The sequence below is a fragment of the Vicia villosa genome, unplaced genomic scaffold (genome assembly GCF_029867415.1).
Source record: "Vicia villosa cultivar HV-30 ecotype Madison, WI unplaced genomic scaffold, Vvil1.0 ctg.001284F_1_1, whole genome shotgun sequence".
Lineage (NCBI taxonomy): Eukaryota > Viridiplantae > Streptophyta > Magnoliopsida > Fabales > Fabaceae > Vicia > Vicia villosa.
Window position 1 is genome coordinate 351,525 of NW_026705560.1, and position 22,361 is coordinate 373,885.

Below are 22,361 nucleotides of genomic sequence, written 5' to 3' on the forward strand. Positions count from 1 at the left end.
GCACCCAAACAAGGCCTTATATCATGCAACATTACTCAAGGTCCATTATGTCCTCTAACTTGTTCATATTTACAACAATGCCATGTAGTCATATTCTAACTATGTCATTAGATTCTAACCATTCCACATGAAACTTTCTCTTAATAATCCTTCTTAGATTAATATAATCCAATATCAATATGCCTTCTAATCATCACTTAATCAATTAAATAATAATTATCGGGTTTAGAGAGTCAGGGTATTACATTTATAGACTTTTGAATTTGGAGTCTAATGTAACTATTGAATACCAAAAAGTGGAATTTTGAGATCTTATTACAAAGGATAAAGAATTCAAGATTCAACAATCGTTAGTTGGTTCAGAGGTGATTGGCGCTGAACTTGGTAGGGAGGACCACGGTTCGATCCCCCGCAACTACGATCGGGAGGGTTCTAGAACCAAAACTGCTAGAACCAAAACTTATATGGAATTTCCAGACACTCTTCCTTGCATTCGATTTGCATCACCAGACTTGTGTATAATATTATGCCACAGACACACACAACTCCATTCATAAAGTTTCAATTATCAAAATATTACCTTGTCAATTTGTCTCAAAATCTATAAAACATATATATTAACCAAATATGTAATGAGTCCGAAAAAAGTGCAATAACAAAAAAATCGAAATAAAGAGAATTTTTTTTAAATATAAAAGTATGAAAATTATGAAGTCTTAGAATCATCAATGTTTGTAAGAGATAACCCATTTATGAGGTTCATCACGATATATTGCTAATAGACCTCTCCAATGGTATTTTGGAGAGCCACCTACAAAATCAAAAATGGTGTAAACCTCGTCACTCTTAAATTATATGGACGATCAGAGCTCCCACTTTCACCTTTTTAATAGACAATACCTTGCAATAATTGATCATAAGTATGTTAATTAATAGAAGGATAGTGCTATTTAGCAAGAGCTATTAGCAACAAAAAAAAAATCAACAAATAATGACTACACAATTTTTTCCTATGAGTAGTACAGTAATACGTTTAAAGGAAATCGCTTACTTGAGTTATAAAACTATGGTTTCTATGCCACAAACTCATCACTATGTAAATAAAAGTCATTTCCGTAATATATATGGCCAATTTGTTTCAGCTTTAGAAAAATGGATTTTTTCTTTCTATTTTTGAAAATAGATTTTTTAAAACCGTTTTTTAAAATATTACAAGTTTTTTTATATTCATTTTTTCTAAAATAAAACACTTAATTTGACATCCTATAACATAAACATACATAATTGAAGAACAAAACTTAGTCAAAATCATAATTTTTTTAAAAAGTTGTATTTCAACAATGATTTTTATGAAAATCTATTTGAAATAGCTTCAAAATTAAGTGATTTTTTGAAATTTTGATATCCAATTTTTTTTCCATAAATAGATGTGTGAGATATTGGATCGAACTCTAGTATTGTCGAAGGGTAGCTTCTTGGTTCGACAGTTCGACAGAGTTAAGCATGAAGTCGAAGGATTGTTCACATGCTGGTGTCGAAGTGTGCATGCTGTAGTCGAAGATGGGTCTAGCATGCAGATGTCGAAGATGCTAGGGTTGTTAGCATGTTAAATTAGGTTTTAGTGTTTAAACCCTAATTTGTTAAGTTAGCTTGTTTATTAAGTTGGCTTGTGTAATGGGCCTTGCTGAAAAAGCCCATTAGTTAGTATGTTAGGTTTTATTATAAATAGCATACTAGTCTCTCATCATTGCTAAGCTGCAAATCCTATTTTAGGGTGAGAGAGGTTATTTGTTATTCTTGTAAACTTGTAATCTTGTTTTAAGAGAAAGTGAAAGAATAGCAGTTATAACCAATTCTTGTGTTCTTCTTATCCTCTCTAATTCCCTATTATACTTTGTTATTGGTATCGTTTTTCACAACAAATTGGTGCGGTGAGCGTGGAGAAGATGCCTTCAACAAAGTATGAGATTGAAAAGTTCACCGGAGTGAATGATTTCGGTCTGTGGCGCTTGAAGATGAAAGCCCTACTGGTTCAGCAGGGTTGTTTGGAAGCGTTGAAGGGAGAGGCAGCCATGAATGCAGAATTGACGGCAGCGGAGAAGACGAATATGATCGAGAAAGCACACAGCGCAATTTTGTTGAGCCTTGGTGATAAGGTTCTCCGGCAGGTATCAAAGGAGACGACGGCATCAGGGTTATGGGTGAAACTTGAAAGTTTGTATATGACCAAATCGCTGGTAAATCAACTCTACCTGAAGCAAGCTTTGTATTCATTCAAGATGATTGAAGACAAAGTATTGGCTGAGCAGTTGGATATGTTCAACAAGCTGATTCTTGATCTTGAAAATATTGATGTGAAGATCGATGATGAAGATCAAGCGCTGTTAATATTGTGTTCTTTGCCTCGATCACATGCTCACTTCAAAGAAACTCTCTTGTATGGAAGGGAGTCCCTGACGTTTGAAGAAGTTCAATCAGCCTTGTACTCTAAGGACTTGAATGAACGAAAGGAGCATAAACCTTCGACTGTTGGCGAAGGTTTGGCCGTTAAAGGAAAACTCTTACGAAAGGATGGTAAGTTCGACAAGAAGAAAGGCAAAAGCCAGTCGAAGACTTACAGTGGCGAAGCATCTGGCATTCGATGCTACCATTGTAAGAAGGAGGGTCACACAAGAAAGGTGTGCCCTGAACGCTTGAAATATCATGGAGGTAAGGATAATGACAACGCTGCCATTGTTCAAGATGATTTCGAATCATCTGATGTTCTTGTGGTTTCAAGCAGTGACTCTAAGAAGGAGTGGATTATGGATTCAGGTTGCACTTGGCACATGACTCCAAACAAAGACTTGTTCGAGGAATTATGTGATCAAGATGGTGGATCAGTATTGCTGGGAAACAACAAGGCTTGCAAGATTGCAGGTGTTGGATCTGTGAGATTCAAGCTCCATGATGAGTCAATAAGGTTGTTGACTGAAGTCAGGTATGTTCCTGATTTGAAGAGAAATTTGCTTTCTCTTGGTGAATTCGACAAGAAAGGATATGTTTTCCAAAGAGAGAAAAGTATCCTAAGAGTCATGAAGGGGCCGAAGGAAGTCTTGAGAGGCGTGAAGAAACAAGGCTTGTATACCCTTGAGGCTGAAGTTGTAAGTGGTTCGACAAATGTTGTATCCACGAAACCTTTGTCGAAGACAGAAATCTGGCACATGAGATTGGGCCATGTCAGTGAAAGGGGTCTGGTCGAATTAGGGAAACAAAATCTGCTTGGTGGAGACAAAGTCGAAAAGCTGAAGTTTTGTGAACCCTGTGTACTTGGAAAATCTTGCAGAGTGAAGTTCAACAAAGGCAAACAAAGAACACATGGATCCCTTGATTACATCCATGCTGATCTTTGGGGGCCTGCAAGGTGTGCATCACATTCAGGAGCAAGGTATTTTCTATCCATAGTAGATGATTATTCCAGAAAATTATGGGTATTCATCCAGAAGACTAAGGATGAAACTTTTGAGAATTTCAAAAGTTGGAAGACTCAGGTTGAAAATCAGACTGGCAGGAAGGTCAAGAGGTTGAGAACCGACAATGGCCTTGAATTTTGCAATGAGGCATTCGACAGTTTTTGTGCTGCCTCTGGTATTGCAAGGCATAGAACTACTGCAGGTACTCCACAGCAAAATGGTTTGGCTGAAAGGTTTAATCGAACTATTTTGGAGAGAGTCAGATGCATGTTGACTAGTGCGGGGTTAACAAAGGTGTTCTGGGCTGAGGCTGTTTCGACAGCAACATATCTGATAAACAGATGTCCTTCGACAGCGTTAGATATGAAGACACCTGAAGAAGTTTGGTCGGGACATCCACCAGATCTCGACAAACTGAGAGTATTTGGCTGCGTAGCCTATGCTCACATTAGGCAAGACAAGGTCGAACCTAGAGCTCTGAAATGCATGTTCATGGGATACCCTGAAGGAGTCAAAGCTTATAGGCTATGGTGCCTAGAGCCAGGTCACAGGAGGTGTATCACCAGTCGAGATGTAGTTTTCAATGAAGCTGAAATGGCTTTTAAGAAAACTGATGATGTTGGTCGAAGTACAGAAACATCTGACGAAGAGCTGGAACAGGAAGAGATTCCTGTTGAGGTGGAGCATGTTGATGCTGAATTGCATATCCCAGATGAAGTCGAAGAAGAAGCAGAAGATGCTGAAGTTGAGGAAGCTGACGATGACTACCTATTATCGAGAGATAGGTCGAGAAGAGTCATCAAGCCACCTCAAAGACTTGGATATGCAGATCTTATAGCTTATGCCTTAATCTCTGCAAGTGAGGTTCTAGACGAAGAACCTAGAGACTATAAGGAAGTTATGAGGAGTCGAAATAAGACTGAATGGCTGAAGGCCATGGATGATGAGATAAAATCTCTTCATGATAATCATACCTGGGAACTGATCAAGAAACCTGCTGGGGCAAGGTTAGTCAGCTGTAAATGGATTTTCAAAGTTAAGGAAGGAATTGAGGGAGTGACGTCGAAAAGATACAAGGCAAGGTTAGTTGCAAGGGGTTTCACTCAGAAAGAAGGTGTCGACTTCAATGATGTGTTTTCTCCTGTTGTGAAGCATAGGTCCATTCGAATGTTGCTTGCCATGGTGGCACAGTTCGATCTTGAACTGGAACAGATGGATGTGAAGACTGCGTTCTTGTATGGTGACTTAGATGAAACGATCCTGATGAGGCAACCTGAAGGGTATGTCGAAAAGGGGAAGGAAGATTATGTGTGCAAGTTAAAGAGATCTTTGTATGGGCTGAAACAATCTCCTCGACAGTGGAATAGGAGATTCGACAAGTTCATGGCACGCATAAGTTTCATTAGAAGTCAGTTCGACCACTGCGTTTACCTCAGATTTCGATCTGGTAATTCATTTGTTATTTTGTTGCTTTATGTGGATGATATTCTCATAGCAAGCAACAATGTTGAAGATGTGACGAGGGTGAAGGTTAAACTCAATAAGGAGTTCGATATGAAGGATCTGGGAGCTGCTTCCAGGATTCTTGGAATTGACATTCGAAGAGATAGAAAGAAGTCGAAGTTATGCTTATCTCAAAAGGCATATCTACGGAAGATTCTTGAAAAGTTTGGTATGTCGAATTCGAAGCCAGTTGTGACTCCAACAAACCCTCAATTCAAGCTGAGTATTGATCAGTGTCCCAGTACTGATGTCGAAAGAGCCTATATGAATAGCATCCCATATGCTAATATAGTCGGCTCTTTGATGTATGCTATGGTTTGTACTAGACCCGACATAGCATACGCAGTAAGTCTTGTAAGCAGGTACATGGCGAATCCTGGAAAGGCTCACTGGCAAGCATTGAAGTGGATTTTAAGGTACATAAATGGGTCTCTGAATAGAGTCCTAATTTATGGTGGAGCCTTGGGTGAAGATAGTAAAGTAGTAAAAGAAGGATATGTCGACTCTGATTATGCAGGTTGTATGGATTCCAGAAAATCTATTTCTGGATATGTTTTCACTATGTTTGGCACTGCAATTAGTTGGAAAGCAACTCTTCAGAAGGTTGTTGCTCTATCAACCACTGAAGCGGAATATATTGCTCTCACTGAAGCTGTGAAAGAAGCATTGTGGCTTGAAGGTTTTGCGAAGGAGCTGAAACTTCAAGGTCGAGGTATCACTGTTAAATGTGATAGTCAAAGTGCAATACACCTGTCAAAGAATTCAGCCTATCATGAGCGAACTAAGCACATTGATGTGAGGCTGCATTTCGTCAGAGGAGTAATCGAGCGTGGAGAAGTTCAAGTGCTGAAGGTTTCGACTGAAGAAAATGCTGCTGATATGATCACAAAGACATTGCCGAGTTGCAAGTTTTTCCACTGTATGCAGTTGATAAAGCTGCATGAAGAAAGCTAGTCTGTTCCTTGACGTTGTAGAGTTAGGTCCAAGGTGGAGATTTGTGAGATATTGGATCGAACTCTAGTATTGTCGAAGGGTAGCTTCTTGGTTCGACAGTTCGACAGAGTTAAGCATGAAGTCGAAGGATTGTTCACATGCTGGTGTCGAAGTGTGCATGATGTAGTCGAAGATGGGTCTAGCATGCAGATGTCGAAGATGCTAGGGTTGTTAGCATGTTAAATTAGGTTTTAGTGTTTAAACCCTAATTTGTTAAGTTAGCTTGTTTATTAAGTTGGCTTGTGTAATGGGCCTTGCTGAAAAAGCCAATTAGTTAGTATGTTAGGTTTTATTATAAATAGCATACTAGTCTCTCATCATTGCTAAGCTGCAAATCCTATTTTAGGGTGAGAGAGGTTATTTGTTATTCTTGTAAACTTGTAATCTTGTTTTAAGAGAAAGTGAAAGAATAGCAGTTATAACCAATTCTTGTGTTCTTCTTATCCTCTCTAATTCCCTATTATACTTTGTTATTGGTATCGTTTTTCACAACAAGATGAAATACCTAAAATCGCATTTTAAGAATAACTATTCAAACAAAATTTTCATTTGAAGCTTTTATAAAAAGTTTCTTTGTAAAAATTTTTTTCACAAAATTTAGTAACACTAAAAATCATTTTTAAAAAAAGCCAAAACAAACGGGCTCATAATTAGAAAATAAAAATAAATTACTTCTCAAACTACACTACGTATCTATAAACATGCATAGAGAATTGGGACAATATTCCAAGTGCAACAAACGTGAGCATGAATAAAAGGAAGAAAAATGTTATCTTCACACCAAAAATACACTACATCATATATTCGGTTGTGAACCGTGTTTTCATATTATTTTAACTTTTTAATGTATTTTTCTCTAAAATTATTTAGGTTAATGAAATGTTAAAATTTGATTAATATAGTTAAAATTTTAGTTAATATATATTCTGACATAAAAATTAAATATGTATATAGTTCAAACTTTAATTAATATTAGGTATAAAATTGGTTAATACAGTTCATAAGTTGGTTAATGAGTTTTCAAACATAAAATAAAAATTGAATAGTAAAATAAAGTTGATTAATACATTTATAATTTAGTATGCATTTAATTGGTTAATAAAGTAGTGAAAGTGGTTAATGAGTTATAAGTAAAATAATTGTTTAATGAAGTACATTTTTATAGTTAATACAATTGTAAAATTGGTTAATGACTCAACCTTATATTTATGTTATAATATAAATTTAAATTTTTTTTTTTTTAAAAAAATTTAAAAAATATTATTTTATTAAAAAAAATTATTCACCGTATAAATACGGTAAACAATATATGTTGTCTAAGTATTAGTGTAGGATTTTGGTGTCAATTATACCTGCATCTATAAACATGCATAGACAGTTGGGACGATATTCCAACTGCAGCCAACGTGACCACGAATAAAGGGGAAATATTGATTGAGTTAAAAAAATATTAAAATTTTATAAATAAATAATAGATTAATAATAGTTGAACCCGTGCGATACACGAAAAATTAAGGCTTTGTTTGCGAGTTTGGAGGGGAGGGAAGGGCTTTGGAAAATAGAATGAATTGGGTGGAAAGAATAAAAAGATTTTGGGTAGGTGGGTTTTTGAGGATTTGATTTTATTCATAACACCAAAAACCCCATAAAATTGGAGAAATCAAAATTGTATTGAATGAAAGTTTTGGAGGACTTACTTAAATTTTCCAATTATCTTTTAAGTTGTTATAGTTTTTTGAAAATTAAAAACATTGTACTAATAATGACTCTTTTATCATTCTAAACACAATTATTTTTTCAAAAAATGTCAAATATTTTTCTATATTTTTTTAAAATTTTGTTTCCGAAAGACTTCCCCTCCCCTCCAAACTCGCAAAAAAAACCTAAGACAATATCTAAATACACCCCTTGAATATCTTAGACACTTGGCGAAATTTCAATAACGCCCCCAGCTTCCGTAGATGCATCTCCGGAAGCATCTTTTTTTTAAAAAAAAATTGATTTTTTCGTAGGTATATCTACGAAAGCGTTAAAAAACATAGTAAATGTTGGGAGAATTCTAACTATTTCATTTCAGCAATTCTTCCGTAGGTACATTTACGGAACGTGTTAAAAATAGAGTGTTTCGTAGATGTACCTACGAAACATTTTGCTATGTTTTAAAATCATATGCATTTCCTTCCAAAACTCAATTTTTATAACATCTATGAAAAATCAAATTATAGTGAATTAAAGTAATGCAATTTAAAGGCAATACTAAATAGTACACCAAAAATAATACATCGTATAAATCGTCGGCCATAATATCGAATACATAAATCGTCGAATACATAATCAAAGTAATGTACATAAATAAAATCAAAGAAGAACATTGGCAATGCCTGCCCGCGCAAAGTAACGCCTGCCATCGGACCCCTCAGGAAAGAAACCATCTGCCCGCGCCATGTTAGCTATCGCACAACACCGAAGAAGAACATTGTCAGAGTGGTCCATCTGAGATTGATGAGTTTGTGAAATCTCCTCGTCTGCTAGTCTGGATGGTGATCTCGATGCAGTGGGGATCATGTATGGGTGTGACACCCTGTAGTACCAGGTGATGTACCTGTCAATGCATCTCCATCCCGGCGCAGTGGGGAACTCTCACCATTATCCCGAGGCCTCCTGATGAAATAGTAGTCGTGGAAGGCCCCTCAACAGAAATAGATGGAGAAGGCCCATCTGCTGGAACAATAGTTCCATCTGTAACCTGTGACACTACCTGCATTCGCACACGTCGCACAAAGGCATGTTGTGCATTCCTCTCAGATGTAATGCAGTCTGGACGGTCGGCGATAATATCTACATTGTATTACAAATAAAATCGAGTGAGACAAAACTTAGTTATAAATAGAAAAGAAAAAAACAAATTAACCTCCATAGATGCACATATGGAAATCTTCCGTAGATGCGTCTATCGAACAACTTAACATTTTAAAATTTTAGGTTTGTTCCGTAGGTGCATCTACGGGACGGCCTAACGTTTCATATGTTTCGTAGATGCATCTACGGAAGATTCTGCAACTTCAGAAATGCAAAAATGGCGTAAGCCTCTGTTCACATACTTAGAAAAATCAATTTTTACCTTATAATCAGTTTGTTCTACACATCAAACACTACCTATATTGTATCTAAATTATGTTCCTAAACCTAACTAATGAGTTCTAAACCTAAAAATCTACTCAAACTCTATTACGGTAAATACTTAAAATAACTCAAAAACTCAAAAACTTACCTATTAAATTGAGTTTTGAAGTTGTTGGAATATGTTGATCGTTGATATAGACGTTAACGGTCGAACTCGAGAGAAAAAATAGCTTTGGTGGAAGTTTTATTTTTGAGTTGAGAGAGTTTGGAAGTTTGAAAAGATGAAAAGTGAAGAATGAGGGAGATGAGTTTGACGCGAATATAACATCAAATACTTCCGTAGATGCATCTCAGGAAGTCTTCCGTAGGTGCATCTACAGAACAAGGCAACTTTAAACAAAAGATGGTGCTTCTGAAGGTACATCTACGGAAGCAGGGGGCATTTTAGGCAACTCCCCTGTTGCATAAGAGACCTGGGGTGGGGTAAGATATTCTCAAAATTAATTATCTCAACAATTAATAAATATAAAATCGTAGTTGTAAGTAATTTATTCGATTATTTTACTACCGTTAAAAATAATGTTTTATAGACAGGATCAAACCGACCGATTCAATTGGTTGGACCCTGAATCGAAGATTAATCTGTTTGGATCAACCTTTCAAAACCGCTAGTGGGTCAAAACCGGAGTAGAACCGAATAAATTGGATTGAACTCCGTTATAGTTTTAAATCTTGTCACTTCGTTGTAGTTTTTCTTTCAACCACACTCCATCATATATATGTTTGTCGTAGTTAGACTCAAATTTATTTTTCTGTTGTTTAATTAAGTGTACTGTATTGTTTAATTTTATATTCTATCTTTTAATTTAGGTATTCTTAATTATTTGAACTTTATTTTCATTATTATATTCAATTATTTTACTTTTGATTTGAAATAGTTTAACTTATTTTATTTTAATTCTTTAATTTGTTCAAATTATTCTTAAAAGAAGGTTGAAATGAAGTGTACAACTATGTTGTGTTATTATATGTACTATTGATATTGTTGTGTTAAGTTTATAATAGATTTTTGAAATATTTATTTTATTAATTTGTGAATATATTATTATGTATGATATATCTATCAAAAATTAGTTTCATATTATTAGTTTATTTAATAAATGGTTTGACCATAGGTTTAATCAGTTGAACCAATAAACCTTAAATCAGAAGCTTCACCAATTCGATCTTCGGTCCGATTTTTAAAATATTGGTTAAAAATATATAAATGAAAGAGATTTTTTTTACCAATGTTAAGTCTTTAAATAATTTTGGCTCCAAAATTAAAGATAAACATGTAATTTCATATTCTTAATTTATATTTTTTATTAATTTATTGTTATTTATTTTACTACCTAACTTTTTTCTTTTTATTAATATTATTATTTTTTAAAAACTACCGTCTAATATATTTAAATTTTCCATTTCTTTTTATTAATTTGATACATAACCCACTTTTCACCATTTTTCTTATTACACTAGTGTCTTACCCGTGCGTTCGCACGGGTACCCGTCGTGTTCGCGCATTGTGGTTGAGGGAAATAAAAGATGCTAGGGAAAAAGAAATTTTTAGGGGAAAGGTTAAGATAATAATAAAAGATGTTTGAATGACAGTTTATAAGAGTGTACCTCATTTGTTCCCCGCTTTTCCTTAAGTTGTTGGATAATAGAGTCATTTTTTATAATCATAATGACTGAATAGTTCTTCCAGCGTGGATGCCACTTAGCCTTAACAGCCATTTCCAACTTCAATAACTGATCAAGTGTTAATGGGAAGTCCAATAGATCAATTAGCAAAAGGTATTAGCAAAAGATTAAATTTTGGTTAAAATGGATAAAGTTATAAAAATACTAATATTAAAAAAATTGAATATTGAAAATAAAAAGCAATGAGAAAAGTTATAAAAATACTAATATTAAATTTGGATTAAATTTAATCTGTAACTTCATGTTTCCGTTATTTTTCAATATTTTGATTAGTAATTTCATTTTACCGCTAATATTAATATTTTGATCAGTAATTTCATGTTTATGTTAATATTTAATATTTTGATCAGTAACTCCATGTTCTCGTTAATATTCAATATTTTGATTAGTAACTTCATGTTTCCGCTAATATTAATATTTTGATCAGTAACTTCATGTTCATGTTAATATTCAATATTTTTATCAGGGTATTAGTAAAAGACTGAATTTTGGTAAAAATGGAAAAAGTTATAAAAATACTAATATTAAAAAAATTAAATATTGAAAATAAAAAGTAATTAAGAAAATAAAGTTTATATTGTTTTAGATTGAATAATACATATAAGGATGCACTTAAGAAATGTAGAGGGTTCATTGAGAAATTATATGTGTAAAGAAAATGTATGGATTATAACCCATAAAATGAATGAGCTATTTATTGAAATGCCCATATAACCGAAGTCCCGATAAGAACAGGACCAAACATCGGTTCATTTTCTTTTGTTGCAAATTTTTTGTTTGTTGGTGAGTACGACAATGGAGGGAGGAGTTCAATAGTGTCATGGTCAATTTTTCGAATGTCATGTTCCGTTAATGTTCAATAGTTTGATCAATAACTTCATGTTCCCGTTAATATACAATATTTTGATGAGTAACTTCATGTTTTTGTTTATATTCAATATTTTGATCTGTAACTTCGTGTTTCCGTTATTATTTAATATTGTGATCAGTAATTTCATGTTCCCGTTAATATTAATACTCGTGTGGTTGTACGAATTTTAATATGAATACCTGTGTGTTTGTGTGTGTTCATTCTATTATTATTTGTGTTTAAGTTGATGTAATTGATTTAATTTATAAAGTATTTATTATTATAAAATTCACAAAATTAATAAAATGAAATATATTTGAGTTAGTGTCCTACTTGGATGGAGTGTCCTAATAGAGGGAGTATATGATATACGTATAAAAAAAATTTAATTTTAGTATTAAATATATTTGATTAACTTAATAACTCTATTAATACTTTAAATGCATATAAATGCGAGTTATTAAAAATAATGGTATTTACTTTTTTTTTAGAATCGAAATTGAAAATTATTGTGTGATATTTTGTGATAATAACAAAAATAATACTAATAAATTTGATAATTCTTACCTAAAATGTAATTAATTTCATATTATTGTTTTTTATAAACGAAAGATTCCTACATGATGAGAATTTTCTCTAAAAAAAGTGAGTTTTATTCTTTCTTATTTCTTGCTCTTCTTTTCACTCAAGAGTATGAAACATTTCATTTCATTGAAATTTTCAAAAACTACTGTGTCTATATAATTGGATAGGTTCCTCTACTTAAAGCATTTTTATGTTGATAATACTTTTGCAATCAAGAATGGTTTCATAGTCAAAATATGTGGATATTTTATTAGACTGATAAACTAAAAGGTTAAAGACCATCCTCTTTTCTTATTAATATGATGTTCTCCTGCCACTTACTTTGGTGGTGCTATTATAGTTGTTTTTGTTGCCTCAGTATTTTCTTCTCTATTTTTCTTCATTCTATTCATTGATTGGTTCACCAATACTATTTTCTTCTATATTTTCATCATGAGACAAAAACCTGTTTTTAGAAGATGAAGGATTAGATTCACCAATACTATCTTCAAAAAACAAAAGCTTAGACATATTAAGACCCTTATTATAAAATCGAACACCCTTTTGAATTATCATCATTGGTTTTTACAGTGTATTAACACTCATTCCAGGGTTCCAATTGATTTTCCTTGCAAACCACAAAATCAAAACCACTGATCGTCGGATAGTACATTACCTCGAATGCAGCATTCTTGTCTGCCGATTCTGCAGGCATTAGTAACTGCCTTTACGAATATGTTAGCAGCGGCAGCAGTCCGGTTTTTCCGGCGAAGTCCAATGGTTTGAATATAAAGTTCTCATTAAGTAGATCAAAGCCGCAACGCAAAGCTTCATATGATTCGAAAACTATTTAAACATCCAACATTTTACATACTTGATCAAGTTAATATAAAACAAATTGATGGCTGAATCTGTTAAATTATAACTCTAAAAAATTATCCAATAGTGTATCACTTTCACAGTTGATGTCAGTAGATCTATCAAATACACTGATACACAGCAAGTAGACTCTTGATATAAAAACCATTAAATAATGAAAATGATTGTAAATTTATAGCAGGTTAGTAAGAGACAAGCATAACTATAAATCTTATTCAAATTCAATGAATTTGTGTAATTTAAACATTGAAGCAGATGGAGATACTAACTTCTGATAACTGTTATGTAGCATATATAAATACATAATTTGATAATATCAGCTGTGCACCATACTCTGTCCGAAGATTTACCGTTCCAAGTAATTATAGGACCTGCAGTTAGATTTCTTCTACCAATAAATGATACATAAGGCTTCGTAATCGGCACAAACACTCTTTCTCTGAACAAATTTCATACAAACCTTTAGAACAAAGAAAAAAAAATTAAATCATGTTTCTGCCTTAACAACACATACACTTTCAATCAGATACGTAACATGCCTTCGTTAGTGTCCAATCCGGCAAAGATGTCAACGTGTCAGTGCCTATGTCTTGTGATCAAATACCTGATATGTGTTCGTTAGTGTCCAATCCGACACTAATGCCCATTGACGGACATTTGATGTCGATTAGGTGAGGTGATGGGAAGAGGACCGTCCTCTTCGGCATAAGCCTAAAAAGAACAAAGCAAGTTTGATTTACATTCACCACAGTGCTACTTACATATTCAAAACCATTATAATGCAATATGTAAGTAGTGTATTAATCAAACAGTGAGGTGATGGAAAGATGAAAAGAGATGAATAGGTATTCTTCTTCTGCAATAGAGTAGTGAATTAATCAAGTAGTTAGGTGATGGGAAGATGAAAAGAGATTACTACACTAAGAGAGTTTCGCATTTGATCCTTACGGTGAAGGCCCTTATACAGGAGTTTCAAACAGCCATCACCGCGTCCCTGTAAAATCAAATATCTTACAAATATTAACAATTATCTTTACTAATACAGGATTTACAAATATCTTATAAATAAATCTTAAAATCAAATATCTTAAACTCAAACATGTTACTAATATAGGATTTACAAATAGCTTATAAATATATGACTAATAGATTTTCTCCTTTACCAATATCAATCTGATCTAAACTGAAATGCATTCTAACGTTCCACAGAACTGCAGAATTTCAACAATTATGAGCATTATTACCTGATTCAGCACCTGCAGTATTCAATATATCAGGTGTACGACTTGGTTTCTCCCCTGCATCATTCGGTACATCACCTGTATAACTCGGTTCAGTCCCTGCATCATTCAGTACAACAGTCCTAATATTTCGGTTCAACAACCATGCAACATGGTTTATTATCTGATTCAGCCAGTCGAAGTAACCCTGTAGAAACCGGTCCTGAAATCTTCGATATTAGCGTCACGATAGTCAAGTAAAGCGGAGAAGTAGCTGGACAGATGAAAACCATTTGTTGCGGCGTCGAAAACGGAACCACATTAGAAGCAGCTTCAATGTAAGCACCTGAATCAGTTATGCCTACAACCTCAATGAGAGTATGCTCAAGTGGAACCGACGGTAGAAATGTGATTCCGTTTCGTGGATTATCATACAGAAAGTGACTTACATAACGTAAATGATGAGCAGCAGGAATTCCCCATGAAGAAAGATAAGGCCTTGGTCCAATTCCACTGAGAAGCAGAAGCTGCGGAGACCCACTTCACCTGCTGAAAGATAATGTTTATTTAACGACATTAATTTATTGCAATATGCTTATTTAACGACATTAAGTCCAAAACATTTCACTTTGCTTGAGAGAAATGAATTATAACCTGAATCATGCTGAGAATATAGAACTTTTATTTTGACAATTCACATTAAAGGAATTTGACATGCTTTTAATAGAACATTCAGTTTTTACTTCTATCAACATAAAGACTACCTTTTCTTCTCAACGGAAAGAAGGTATGAAGCATGCAGAAAATCATAGGTTCTTGGATAAGTGTCAAATGGTTCACACTTGAATTAGAAATCATCAATAGAGAAATATATTCTCAGCATTATAATTCTATTTGGATCGATCTAAATTTGAACAACAATTGGATGATTCTACAAATTGAACCTTGTATGTACAATTGAACCTTGTAAAGTTGACACAAACAATTTGATGATACAAATTGAACCTTGTATATACTACACAATCTTTTCACAATTCTATAAGAGTCATTGAATCTCTTGCAAATACAGTTTACAAATTCAGTTTACAAATTCAGTTTAACAATCATTGAAACTTGCAAGTGCAGTTCATCCAGTTTAAAAGGAGTTCTACATGAGAGCTCCTTTATTCATCAATCATCATCATCCACATGAATCGTGCAGTTTACAATACCCCTTAAGAAATATTTAAAACGGATTAGAGTATAAATTAAACCAACACCAAATAATTCCTACACTCCCAAAAAAAAAAAAAAAGAGATAAAAATGTGAAAGACTTCTTGTACCTCCTCCCTTGCCAATTTCAACCAAGAAAAATACAATTTTGTAAATGGCATGAACTTTTTATAATTTTTGTTATAGTTTTACCAACTTTCTTGATGCAAGGCAGATAGCTAAGAATCTATCGACTGGCATCCCGCAATAGAACTCACCTGCAAGTATTATGCATCGTTTTCTTGTTAAAAACTTACTAATATTATTGAGTAATAAAAACTAAATCGAGGTTTACAATCGTAATTGCAAATGCAATATTATAATTTGAGAGAAATGGTTCTGCATTTTTTGCAAGCAATTTATTACCTATTGTAGAATTCGGGTGTTTTGAAGCTATTAGTGTGAAAACTTTTTTCCAATCAGAGCTAGCAAAGTGTGTCCTCACCTACAATCAAAAAACAATAAATCGGTTATGTCCATGCCTGAGATGAAATCACTATGAATTGAAACAGTAATGGTTCTTAGAGTATTGAATTCAAATGCAATAATCCTCATAAAAAAATAGCAGCAAATAAAAAATCTACATAATGGAAACAATGAATGAGAGAGAGAGAGACCTTATTGTCAAAAAAAAAGGAGGACATCTTGAGGGAGAGGCTTGAATTTGTGATAAACACGACCAATAACTGTAGTAATAGTACCTTCGACGGTTCCAACAGCAGATCTCAAAGATCCCGAATTCTGTTTTGCATAATCATAAAGACTGGACATGCAAACAAAAGCATGAATAAAATAGTGTTATCAGCATGCTAAGACGAAATATTAAACAATTTAAACAGAGTGAACTTCACGAAATGGATCTCAAATCCATAGAGGTCACTACCGTTAAAACGGATTTTCACTGCTACAGCTATCCACTTCGCCTTACAATCCGCTTTCATCATATTCTTCTTCTGCAATATAGTAGTGAATTAATCAAACAGTGAGGTGATGGGAAGATTAAAAGAGATTACTACACTAAGAGAATAGAAATTGCCCATAGCTCAGTAAATAGATCAAAATATAAGTCCAGAACCACTGTTTGAACAATCAAAACCGATACACACCTATCTCATCGATTCCACCATTAACACAACAATTCGAGTGATAAGAAGAAGAGATAAACAGCGTACCTCGATTTTGTGCTCCCATAACAGACCGGTATTTTCTTCAAATCTCTTTCGCGTTTTGGGTTGGATACGTTATGTATCGTGATTTGTCTGCAGATCAAGCTTCTGTATTGACATCGAGAACCTATTGAAAATAAAAAACGTACATCAGTAAGATTTGAATCACAACCCCATTGTTCACATAACCACTCACCGCTTAATTAAACCCGACAACTCTGAAGGGTCGTGAGAAAGCGAAACCAATCACAGCGAGCATCATCCTTCCGGCCAAGATCGACGCAGCCGCAGACACCATACAGGAAGATGAAATCGAAGAAGAAGAAAAAAAAGTAAAAAAACCTCGACGTCTTTGGAGGAAGCAGCGGAAGCGCAAGCAATGGAAGGAAGCAAAATATCAGGATCGAGAATCAGGATTGATAGTGAGAAAGAGAAAAATAGGAGAGCGAAGAATCTGCCATAAAAACAGAAACGCAACGGATTGTGGATTGTAAACGGTTTGAGAATTTGGAAGAGGATGGTTGAAGGGCAGTTATGAGGAAAAATGATTTGAGAACCGTTTTGGGAATTTGGAAGAGAATGGTTGAAGGACAGTTACGATGAAGAGAGTGGAAATTGAAGAACGATTGAGGCTGTTTTGAGGATGCTGATGTGGATCAACCATAGAAGAGTTGCTGATGTGGATAGCCTAAGAAAGTCCCAAATGGTAGACTTTTCTTATATGATAGATTATTACTATTTTAATTATGTATTAGAAACCTAGACTGTAACTACTATACTCTTTTATTTATTTATTTTATAAGAGTTAAATTTTAATTATAATTAACTTTTTTTACTAATTTTTTAAATTTATTTATTTCTTGTATTTATAGAATTTTAATTTAACTGACCTACTTCTCATAAAAACTTCACATTCCCCCTCTATAATTTCCTACTTGCTTTATTCTTTCTTCCATTTTACTATCCTCTCCTTCTCATATAATAAAATCTCAACAAAAAAAAAAATTAACTCCTTTTGAAGCCAAAATTAAAGTTATTTTAGTAGTTATTTATTATTTATTTTCATTTTAATTAAATTTAAGGGTTAAATAGTGTTCACCCCCTGCCAAATTAGCGAGATTCGGTTTTCCCCCTTATTAAAAAAAAATTTAGCCTTTACCCCTTAACAAAAAAAAAATTCCACAACGCTTAACCTTATGGAGGAAGATTTCTTGGCATTTGTCTATGTGGACAGAATCTTCTTGGTGATGTGGCATGAGTGACACGGTGGCTTGGCTGGCTTAGAAAATCTTGAAAAATAAATTGCCAAAACTAGGATTTGAACCCCTTCACTATGGATTACTGAGCACACATGCAACCACTCCATCCATTATGCTTGTTCGTTTAAATAACAAAGAATACTTAATATATATTACATACTGTGTGTTTGTTTAAATTACAAAGGATACACATGCAACCACTACATACTGTTTGTTTATTTATTTTGCTTTTACTATTACATTATTTATTACATTATTTATTTATTTAAATTAATTTACATTATTAATTTATTTATTTATTTTAAAATAAATTACTTACACTAATTAATTTTATTTATTTATTTTAATTTACGTTATAAATTTATTTATTTATTTCAAAATACATTATTTACACTATTTAATTTAATTTATTTATTTATTTTATTTTAATTTACATTATTTAATTTATTTAATTTATTTAATTTATTTAATTTTTATTTACATTATTTAATTTAATTTATTTATTAATATGTATGTATGTAATTTAATTTATTTATTTACATTATAAATAACTGATATCAATAATAAATAATAAATAAATAACTAATATTAATAATAAATAAATAAATAAATAAATAAAATAATATTAATAATAAATAAATAAAGTAAATAAATAAATAAATAAACATATATATAAACGTTAATAATAAATAAATAAATAAACATATATATAATTACGTATTTAGTTACGTATTTTAAATAAATAATATTAATAATAAATAAATAAAATAATATATAAACATTAATAATAAATAAATAAATAAATAAAAGTATAAATTAAATAATATATAAATATTAGTAAATATATTAATAATATTAATAACAAATAAATAAAATAATATATAAACATTATTAATTACATTTGTAATAAATTTATTTATATATAATATTTAAATAATAATGTAAATAGTAATAATAATTATTATATATTAATAACGTAAATAATAATTATTATTATTAATTTTTTTTAATATTATAATAATAATATTAATAATAAATAAATACTAATAATAAATAAATATTAATAAAAACGTACCATTAAATAAATATATTTAATTTAGTTATTAATAAATAAAACTATATAATAAATAGATAAATAAAACAAATAAATAAAGTAATATAATAATATAAAAAACTATATAATATATACAATCATTGATAAAATAAAGTATATAATCAATAAATTAAATGATAAATAAGTAAAACAATATATTAAGAATATAAACTATAACATATACAAGGAAACGCAATGATTATACAATAAAATGTGAATGGTTCAATGGTTGGAGGTTCCCCCACATATGCATTAAGACCTGGGTTCGAATCCCAGGTTTTGCAAATCAATTAATTGGGATTTTTGCAACCTATCCACGCCACCTAAGCAAGCAATGAAGATTCTGTGCCACCTCAACAGATTCAGCGCCACCTCAACACGCCCAGTCATCCAAACAGGTGATAGGGGGTGTCTAAAAACAGAATCTTGTTTTCTAAGGGGCAAAGGCTAAATTTTTTTTTAATAAGGGGGAAAACCGAATCTCGCTAATTTGGCAGGGGGGTGAACACTATTTAACCCTAAATTTAATTAATAAATAAATGAATTTTCTTCCACTGACCCACTAATTGTTTTTTTTTTTTTTTGAAATAATAGGAAGATATATTATATCAAAAAAACAGTTATTACAACGCGACCCAAAGGTCCAGCTAACCAAAGGGACTAAGAAGCATCTAAATTAATAAGGTAGCTAAGTAACTTCGCAGCTTAACCTTATTCCATCCACGGTAAACAATCCTATCAATAATGGTATACCCAACCTTAGATCTATCAATCACCCTACCAAACGATAAGCAGTTCCAGTAATGCCATACCCCATAAACTGTCTCAGCAATCGCCAGTTTAAGAAGATCCGATCCTTGCGATTTACCTTTACAATTCTGAATCAACCACTGCAATTCTTCATTCCACGCTTTGGGTCTACGCCAAATACCAGTCCACTCCAAAACCTGTTTCCAGATTGCATTAGTTTCATTGCATTCAAAGAGTAAATGTTCAATTGTCTCCTCATGATCTCAAAAACAGCAAGTATCATACTCCACAAACCCAAACCGCTTAAGCCTACTCCTCGTTGCCAGCTTCCCGTGACAGGCTTACCTCAGGATGAATAGGGCTCGAGGACTTGCAGTATTACCACAAAACATCCTATACCAAGGCACCATTGGCTCTGCTGCTCACAATTGTTTGTAAATGCTCCTGGTTCTGAATTGCTGCATTTGATCCCAATCATGTATGTCTGCAACAGCATCTTTTTGTCTAATGATAGCCTTAAATATCCAAGAGTAATTATGTTTCTCCTCCATTTCGAGGTTTACACACGGTTTGCCAAGCTACAAGACTTTTCCTCTTAACAGTGGCTCCACCTGTCTAGACATTGTAACCAGTAGTTTGTTGTGGCAATGCAAACACTCTCCACCAATTGAATCTTGCCAGCATAGCTCAAGAGTTTGTTGCTCTAGTGTGTTATCCTAGCACTATCTTAGTTATGAGAGGCATATATTGATGGATTTCTAACCTCTTACTTGTCATTGGGACTCCCAGATATTTAAAAGGTAGTTCACCTTCCTGAAATATGGTCAACACTCTTATCCTGTTCCTGGTATCAATGTCCATCCCACCAAAGTACATGTTACATTTCCTAGGATTAACTATCAATCCTGTGGAACCAGAAAACTGCAGCAGCAATCTTAAAACAGATTCAACAGAAGCAACATCTCCCTTAGAGAAGATTAAAACATCATCAGCAAAAGATATGTGAGTCAGTTTAAGGGCTTTGCACTTACTATGATACTTGAATGAAGGTTGCATCTGCAATTTGCATAGGAGCCTATTCAGGTATTCCATCATTATAACAAAGAGAAGGGGGGAGAGAGGATCCCCCTGTCTTATCCCTCTCTTTGCTTGCATCACTTTAGTGTAGATCCCATTTACATTAAACCTGTAGGAAACAGTCTTGACAGTTAGCATGATCCAATGAATGAACTTTTGTGGCATACCAATCTCCTTCATAATAGTTTCTAATGCCCCCCAATCCACCATATCATATGCTTTTTGAAGGTCAAGTTGCATCATACATCTAGGTGTGCCTCCCTTCCTAGAGTAGCCCCTTATAAGTTCATAAGTGAGAAGAATATGGTTGTGAATTTGTTTATTAGGGATAAAAGTTGCCTGGCTCTGGATAATCACACTACCAATAACTGTGGCCAATCTTATAGAGAGTGCTACAGCTTTCTATGGGTCTGTAATCTTTTATAGTTCTGGCTTCTTCACTTTTAGGGATCAAGGTAACAATTGTGCAATTTGCTGCTTTATACATCCTCCCATTATCAAAGAAGTCCCTGATAGCTCTCATCACATCATACTTAACAGTATTCCAACTATCCTTGAAAAACTTAGCACCAAAACCATCTATCCGAGGGGATTTTAAATCTCATATGCCCTTTAGAGCTATATCAATTTCCTTTTCACTAACAGGGAGGATAAGGCCTTCTCTTTGCTCAAATGTCAATTGGGGGTCAGCTCGCATTGCTGTAATATCCACATGAGTGATGTTAGTAGCAGCAGTGCCCATCAAATTCTCATAAAACTCCACCACTGTCTGTTCTATAGCTGCTTGTGAAGTGATCTCTGTCCCATCATCTTTGTGCAGAATATGTATACCTTTAGCCCTCTGCTTAGTCTTCAGAGAGGCATGAAAATAGGATTTATTACCATCTCCTAGTCTAAGCCATTCTATCTTAGTTTTCTGTCTCAACACTTTTTCTTCCAAATCACTAAGATCTATCAATCTTGCAGTGATCCTTTGCACTTTCAGAATCCTATCTTTATCCATCAGGTTAACATTCAGGTCCTGTTGAGCATTATTTAACTCCTCTCTAGTCTTGAGGATGTCTTGATTCAAGGAATTAACAGGTCTATTCAGAATTCTCATAACTTTTTGCAATCTCTTCAATTTCTCCCAGACAACATACATGTTTTGCTCTGGTTGAGGAATAAAGACAAGACTCAGACTACCAAACCCTACTTCAAATTCTATAATTGTGTGGTGGAGATGGCTGATTATGATTCTAAAGTTCAGGAAAGCTAGAATAAACCACTAATTTTTATATTCATTTGATTTTTTTATTTTTTATTATTTAATAAAATTATTTTATTCTACTAACTCTTATATTCACTATTTATTTAATAATAAATGGAGATGTCCATTACTATTATTTTGGTGTAAATAAAAGATATATTTGTACACATTTTAAAAAATAATGA

The 22,361-nt window shown here is 33.1% G+C and overlaps 1 protein-coding gene and 2 long non-coding RNA genes across 4 annotated transcripts; all 3 read right to left on the bottom strand.

The window, feature by feature from the left end:
- Nucleotides 1-13,375: 13,375 nt before the first annotated feature.
- On the bottom strand, nucleotides 13,376-15,433 carry LOC131634373 (uncharacterized). 2 transcript variants are annotated; one of them, XR_009293529.1, is made up of 4 exons: nucleotides 15,095-15,426; nucleotides 14,780-14,879; nucleotides 14,355-14,676; nucleotides 13,376-14,104 (listed from the first exon to the last, which is right to left on the bottom strand). It is a non-coding gene; the product is annotated as an uncharacterized LOC131634373 (long non-coding RNA). The 2 variants fall into 2 exon arrangements; XR_009293528.1 differs by having other exon boundaries at nucleotides 14,355-14,879; nucleotides 15,095-15,433.
- Nucleotides 15,434-15,782: 349 nt separating this feature from the next.
- LOC131634374 (uncharacterized) lies at nucleotides 15,783-16,940 on the bottom strand. Its single transcript, XR_009293530.1, has 4 exons — nucleotides 16,755-16,940; nucleotides 16,466-16,535; nucleotides 16,200-16,345; nucleotides 15,783-16,027 (listed from the first exon to the last, which is right to left on the bottom strand). It is a non-coding gene; the product is annotated as an uncharacterized LOC131634374 (long non-coding RNA).
- A 4,588-nt stretch (nucleotides 16,941-21,528) lies between these two features.
- Nucleotides 21,529-22,071, bottom strand: LOC131634365 (uncharacterized). The gene has a single exon (XM_058905020.1). The coding sequence runs from the start codon at nucleotides 22,069-22,071 to the stop codon at nucleotides 21,529-21,531; it is 543 nt and encodes a 180-aa protein (XP_058761003.1).
- Nucleotides 22,072-22,361: the final 290 nt, after the last annotated feature.